The sequence below is a fragment of the Neodiprion virginianus genome, chromosome 6, assembly GCF_021901495.1.
Source record: "Neodiprion virginianus isolate iyNeoVirg1 chromosome 6, iyNeoVirg1.1, whole genome shotgun sequence".
Lineage (NCBI taxonomy): Eukaryota > Metazoa > Arthropoda > Insecta > Hymenoptera > Diprionidae > Neodiprion > Neodiprion virginianus.
Window position 1 is genome coordinate 11,363,400 of NC_060882.1, and position 7,175 is coordinate 11,370,574.

The 7,175-nt window shown below is 35.6% G+C and overlaps 1 protein-coding gene across 2 annotated transcripts; it reads left to right on the forward strand.

Moving 5' to 3' along the window:
• The first annotated feature begins 1,118 nt into the window (after window positions 1–1,118).
• LOC124306881 (C-mannosyltransferase dpy-19) lies at window positions 1,119–6,645 on the forward strand. 2 transcript variants are annotated; one of them, XM_046767994.1, is made up of 10 exons: window positions 1,119–1,203; window positions 1,297–1,518; window positions 1,647–1,759; window positions 2,025–2,162; window positions 2,250–2,318; window positions 2,712–3,059; window positions 3,186–3,996; window positions 4,182–4,344; window positions 4,440–4,568; window positions 4,743–6,645. In XM_046767994.1, exons 2-10 carry the CDS (start codon window positions 1,425–1,427, stop codon window positions 4,945–4,947), a joined length of 2,070 nt encoding a protein of 689 aa, XP_046623950.1. In that variant the 5' UTR covers window positions 1,119–1,203; window positions 1,297–1,424; the 3' UTR covers window positions 4,948–6,645. The 2 variants fall into 2 exon arrangements, with proteins under 2 accessions (XP_046623950.1, XP_046623951.1); XM_046767995.1 differs by lacking the exon at window positions 1,119–1,203 and having other exon boundaries at window positions 1,414–1,518; window positions 1,603–1,759.
• Window positions 6,646–7,175: the final 530 nt, after the last annotated feature.

The window sequence follows — 7,175 nt, forward strand, 5'->3', positions numbered from 1 at the left end:
GAGAAGACACAAGAGACAGCACAGAGAACGTCAATAGACAATAAACTGCGATTTTGCCGTCTTGCAGTCGCAAGAAATCGCAGTGCACAGTCCCATGAGCACGATAAGACCCATAAGCGAATCAATAAAATATAGGGTACTGTCATCGTTAGGTGAAAAAGCCCAGTCAACGCTGCCATTCCCTCCCCGCCCGTAATGCCCTTTTGATTACTTTTAATAGAATGTACATGGTTGGTCGTTTTTAGCAATTTTCAGTCAACATTAAAGATTATATCTTCGCTCCACGGTCACGGCAATTCACATTCCATTCAGCATTCAATTTCCAAGAGAGTATAGCCCTGGGAAATATTTTCTGCGGCTTCAGAGGGCTAATCGTAACTGGATTGAGTATTCGCCGGTAATTTATATAATTCACATATTTTGTCGGTAAGCGAAGACGTTGCTGTGGCATCCAGTCGATAACAGTAGATTCAACATTTATTGCTACACATAAAATAGACAACGACATACCATCTTGGCCAGTATGTCAGTCAGTCGTACTAGAACACTGAAATATAGTGTAGTGGAACCACGAAATAATGCCAAAGAAATCGAACTCAGCCGAGACCGAGTTCGAAAGTTGGTTCATTATACTGCGTGAAAAAGTACGTCCGCAGAACGGAATAGCTACATGCTCGCGCATGCGCTTTTCGCAGTATAGCCGTGTCCTTTTCTTTCTCATTGAGAGTGCAAGGAGAGAGCTCCATGCATAATAGCGACTTTAAGGCGCATGATTGTCAATCACGCAGGGAAAACAGAAAACATCAATGCGGTCGCATTTTATTATTCCTGAAAAAAACAAAGGATCAAAAGACGCAGCAGTGTGTTGACATCAAGTTATTAAAACATCATAAAGATTCTAAAAGTCTTATAATTCGTTATAACTTTGAACTCATGACATAGCCTCACTTCACTAAAATTTAAAATTGTTTACGTCGTTAAGCGGGAGTCTTTCACTCGCACTCTCTGTGAGACAGCAAAGGACACGGCTATTCTGCGTACAGCGCATACGTCAGCATGTAGCTATTCCGTTCTGCGGACTTGGCCTTTTTCATGCGGTAAAATGAGCAGACTTTTACATGCAGAGTTCGGTCTCCTTAGCATTACTTCGTGACTGGAACTATAGAACTATCGCCTATTGATCTGTTCTAATTGTTGATGTCGGTAAGTTGCTATTTAATTTTTGTGTGTATTTCAGTCACCGGTGAATCCATTACTTTTATCATCTGAACATCCGTGGTTAACCGTTATGTTCAGATGAACTTCGAGAATCTAACAAACTGTGCAGGGAACTGAAGTGTCGATTGACCAGTAAAATACGTCGAGGCATCCCTCTATTGTAATCGTTTATCCAATGGCTGTTTGTCGCATGATGATGTTTAAACATGGCGACAAGCAAAGACAGAAAACGAAAAAATAATGAAAAAACTACAAAACACTTGTCTATATTTTACGGAAAGACGTGGATAATAATCTTGGGTAAGACCATTACATATTCAAAGTGATAAATTACTTTCGAGCCGTAAACATCGGGAGTTAACCTTTCCGGATTGCTTACTACAGCCAACTACAGTGGGATTGATGCACTATTTTCAATTGTTGAACAGCTATTTTCCTCGCGCCTCTCCACCACATTCATGTATCAACACTTTTTGAAAATGATCGACACTTCTCTCACTTGTCTGAGGTGGAAAGAGAGATGTCCTTCAGAACGGAAATGGTAATTAATTATCGTCACTCGTATACACAGTCAAACAAACGTTTGATCACTTGCCACTATTTACTAGGATTTCTAGGTGACTTTGCAACATGCTTACAGCTAGGTACAGGCATGTTTACCGACTAAATGATAAAGGCGTTTATTTACTTTCATTTTCAAAGAATTTTCCTGTAATTCTCAAAGAAAGATGGAAGTAATCAAGCTTCAAATTTGCGCATGTGAGAATAATAGAGAAGTAATATTTTCACTCTTTTAATTGTTTCAGGGGATGTATTATTCTTATTACAAAACTATTGTTGAGTCTGAAACATTCTCTGAAGGATTACATAAGATTAGGCACGACAACTTGACCGAATATCCAAACACTATCAATGCTATTAAAAAATTCAACTTGTTTCCAGAGGTATTATTTTAACTATTGTATATTAATTTAATCAACTTTCCTGATTTTTTTATGACTTATACTAATTTCTGTTCCTTAAATTTCTAGGTTGCGATCGGTCTACTGTATCACAATTTCAAATGGCTTGGTCTGATCCCAGCACGATTATGCTGGCAGGTATGTAAATCATATTTTTGTCCTGAGAATTTCACTCTCAAAATTTGTTGAAATATCTATGTAATCTGATACCCTAAGTCGAATTTTTTTTACAGTGTTCTGATTTACTCTGACGATTGTCATTTCGCAGATTTTCAGGTATAGGTTCTTAGAAGATAAGCAGGTTGAAAATATATTATAGTATATATATATATATAAATATTTATTATTTAATTATATATATAAATATATATAATATAAATATAAAAGAAATAATAATTTTCAACTTTTTCCGTTTATCTCAATATTTCTGCATTGTTGTTCCATAAGAGTACTTAATTCACAAAATTTTTCAGGCTATAATCTCAAATATATCACATACATCTTCATTCCTTATACGTATCTTTATTTCAGATTGAACGAGGAGAAGGTTTGTCTCCTGTGACAAGCTGTGAAGGCCTAGGGGAGCCAATCTATTTTTACTTAGAAGTTGTTTGGTATTGTGCCTCTGCTACAGTGGCAGTACTCTTTCTGTATGCCGTCAACCTAAGTGATTCCATCTATGGCGGTCTAATAGCAGTCGCGTTGTTCTTCTACAATCATAACGACTGTACCAGAGTTCAATGGACGCCACCGTTACGTGAAAATTTTGCTTACCCTATATTACTGTGCCAGATGTTTAACGTAACAGCTATATTGAGGCAGTATACGAAGAATCGAAAAATCATCTGGAACGACATTTATCAAGATACACCAAGCAGGGTAAATTGATTTTCATGACACCTACTTTTACTCAATCCATTACAACTGATATATATCATACTTTTTTTTACCGATTTAATTACCAAATTAAATGCTCTATTACTACAAAGTATATATATTTTTCAGGACATGGTTATGTGCACCCTGCTGAGTTTGCTCTGCTGGCAATTTTCGCAATTCGTATTTGCTACTCAGCTATTTGCGCTATTGATATTGAAGTGGTTGAAAATAATTCCCAATGAACTCTACCTGAAACTGTGTCTTATACACGCTGTGCCAGTAACCATTTTTATTTTCTGGACACAGAGCAATTTGCTTCTTTGTTCCTTGTACACTTGCATGTTGATTGCAAGTACTATTTGCTCTGTTTTGAGCACCAAGCTACCGCGTACTATAGCGCTGCCTCTTGACGTTGTCAGCACTATATTTGGGATGCAATTTTTGAAATTTTTTTTGTTAAACTCAGATGACGATGCACATGTTTTTGATATTTTACTGTCAAAGTTTACTAATTATAAAACGTTTCACACAATGTTGTATACTTGTTCTAGTGAATTTGACTTTTTGGGGTATGACACTTACGAAGCCATAGTAAAAACGTTTCTCTTACCAACAGTCATAATGTCGGGTGTTTTAGTTTTGTACTATTGGTACAGATGTTTCAATACAGACGGTTTTCCCAATTGTATCGAAATGGATGTCGCCTATAATGTACTGCAAACAGGAGCATTCGTAATTATGGCAATTCTGATAATGCGGTTGAAACTTTTCATGACACCACATCTCTGTATCATGGCCAGTTTAGTAACAAGCAAACGATACTTAGAAAAAGTTGAAATCCGGAACCCAAATATTCGTGCCTCTTTATTGGTTCTACTATTTGCGTCTATGTCGTATACTGGAGTCCAGCGTCTTTACGAAGAACATGGATTCGTTGGTATGAAGATTTTTAAATTCCATTATTTACTTGCAAGAATAGGTTTTTCTTTACGGGATTATTTATTCCTTTGTCAAGATCCACTCTGGTTAGTTCAGTGTATTTCGGATCCACCATAATAATTTCTGTAAATGACTTGAATATGTCATCACTAAATTGGACACATACTGAATTCCATGTTACAGGTGAATACAGTAATATTGAACAAGAACAACTACTAGACTGGATACAGAAAAATACACCAAGCAACGCTGTATTTGCTGGTAAAATGTCATTAATGGCAAATATTATGCTGTCTACTAGAAGGCCTATTGTTAATAATCCGTATTACGAAGACAAAGAGATGAGGTCTGTCGAGCCGTCAGTGTAACACAATAAACAACTGTCTAATAGCAATACTATAACTTATTTTCTACTGGTTCACTTGTGTCCTCTGCTTTCAGAGATCGTACCTTGAAGGTGTATGAGATATTCAGTAGAAAAGATGTTTCCACAGTTTATGAAACTTTGATGGAAATGAAGGTTGACTACGTTGTTATGGAAGAAACGTACTGCTACGATGCCGGTAACCCGTGAGTACGATTTTATTTCAATTACTGAGCTTTCAATATGCTTATATCATTTATCATCATTACCAGTCATAGCCATTCCTAGCCTTTTTGAGCTAAATTTCACCTTATAGTTTACTCATAACTTAGGCTATTAAAGATATTATAATATTTTTACTCAAAATTATCGTTCTGTAGAAAGCTTGGATGCAAAATCACGGATCTATGGGACATGGTGGACAAACGTAATCAAAGGAGACCGTCGGTGTGCCCGATTTTGTGTCGAGGAAACTCATATCCATTTCGAAGAGTATTTGTGAATGGCCGTTACATTGTATTGCGTTTAGAACGATCCATGTCTGTTGAATTAAAACCGAAAATCACGGAGCATTACCAATTCTGAATTCGTGAATTCAGATAGGAAGGTATTCTAATCTGAGTGGCTATGAAAGCAGAAAATTTAAGAACCCTGATATGATCGGGAAATTTTGTGACTTGAAAAAAATAGGGAATTGTTGAAATTCGTTCTGTGGTAAAGTTATTTAGGAAATTGTACGTAACAGTACCTTAATAGTTTAGCCACATAGGATTCTCAGTTCCAACCAAAGTTAGCGCTTAATTGACAATGTTGCTTTTTGTTGATTTTTAAAAAAATTCCAACTTGACTATTTTCAACATCTTTTACGATGAACATTTACTGTGAGTTTAGGTAGAGAAATCATTGAGTTCTGACTGGAAAATCTAAAGAAATCAGGAAATTTCTAATCTCATTCTTTATCAGCACTCGGTTGTTAAAAAACCATGCAACTGAGTCATTTTCGAATAACGTTACATCGGGGTGTGGACCATGTTTGATAAAACGACGTTAAAAACATTTGGTTTTCGTTTAAAAAAATGTGTCGATGAATGCAAAATACAGAGTGATTGTCGTTTCAATTAAGAATTATAATAAATCTATACATATATTCAATCATGAGAGTCAAAAGTTATTAGAAATGATTGTTAAGTTTTTTTTATGTACCAAAAAATATTAATTATAGAGGTAACGTATGCAACTGTAGAGGGCAAGGGTGAGGGGGGGAGGGGAGGCCTGGGGTTTTCCAAATAAATTCTCTTATCAGTTACTTTTTGTCTGGCCTTTGCAATAGTCTTTGTTTAAAAAAAAATTAAGGACACGTAAGAACGAATTATATCTAATTTGGCGTTCATTGTGTGTATTTGAGAGATAAAAAATTGCCGAACACGAAGCAATTACTCAGATTCCTTGTGACAACATTTTTAACTTTGACAGTATCTAATAAATAATCGTTTCACGCAAACCAGTTCCTCGTAAATGTCTGTGAAAGTTAAGGTAGAAGTACTTCCTCAATTCTCGGACGTATAGTATTATAAAGAATGGTTGTTCTTCCTGCCGAAGAGTTCTTCGGATACAAGTACATCTTCCATAGGCTAGAGACAAGATATGCCAAATGTTAGATAAAGTGATCTTGCCGAAAGCGTATTACAAATCTTAATATATGGTAACTGTCAACAAATTATGTGGAAAAAATTCGTCGGTATATAATCAATTTTATAGAGAGTTGGTCAATAACTTGCGACGAAAATATTTTTTTTGTATATAATTAAGTGTACTATAAATGGAACCGTATAAAATTAGATAGTTGTTCGGTAATCGGTAAAGGAGAAAAGAAAGGAAAACTTTAATCAATCAAGGATTGTAATAATCGTGTTATAATTATAGTGGGAATGCTTAATAATTAGTGTTGATATTAATAAATATTTTTATTCAAACTAGTTACGTCTTTGCAGGATGCACCTACTTCTGGTAATTTAATTTTAGTTTTATCTATGTTCACCTACCAAGCCATGCAACTGCTGTATTAAAGGGCCGCTGTGCTATATTACCTATAGTTATTAGGGTCAACAACCCTAATCATGTACATGACACAGGGTTTCAATAACTCATTTCCAGCAGCATGCGTCATCTTGAACCTGGATTTCTGATCCTGCTGTTGTATGATTTTTCCTCAATTACCCAACGGTGTTGATACATAAGTGTCAATATTTCTTTCAGATCCAATAAAAGTTCATTTTGTTCTCAGTTGCATCGGTTTGCTGCACCTGTCCAACAAAACAAAGTTAATACACTTTAGTAGTGTCTGGTCGATTAACTATTCTAACAAAAACTAACTTACTAAAACTCTTCTGCTCTCTCTCTCTCTCTCTCCCCCTCTCTTTCTCAACTTCTCTTTCTATGTGTGTGTGTGCGTATTCAATAATTGAAACTGAATTTTTGCCCTTAATTCTTCGAGTGAATTTTGCACAATTTGATATGACTCCATCAGTGTTTATACCCAATATGTTGAGTCCAGAAGTTTGAATGAAAACTTGATCATTCAGTTCCTTTATAATTCAAGAAGTATCAGCACAGCTAAGAGTTTAAAGTTATAACTAGACGGTAGTAGCAATGCGTTTGTAGACCTGTCTGAATAAATCAATTTCTATTTTTAGGGACTTTGGATTAACCCTTTAATTGCACACGTGAGAATTCATAGTGTTGAGATTTCGTACCAGCAATAAGTGTCATTTTAGTGAATTTGGTGAGACAGATCTTTTTATACAAACTTGTGT

What these genes read in the sequence shown, in the direction of transcription:
- LOC124306881 (XM_046767994.1), top strand. Translation starts at nt 1,425, where the DNA reads ATGGCGACAAGCAAAGACAGAAAACGAAAAAATAATGAAAAAACTACA. An exon ending in TACGAAGACAAAGAGATGAG is followed by an intron (nt 4,345 to 4,439) that starts GTCTGTCGAGCC and finishes CTCTGCTTTCAG; the next exon opens with AGATCGTACCTTGAAGGTGT. An exon ending in TGCTACGATGCCGGTAACCC is followed by an intron (nt 4,569 to 4,742) that starts GTGAGTACGATT and finishes ATCGTTCTGTAG; the next exon opens with AAAGCTTGGATGCAAAATCA.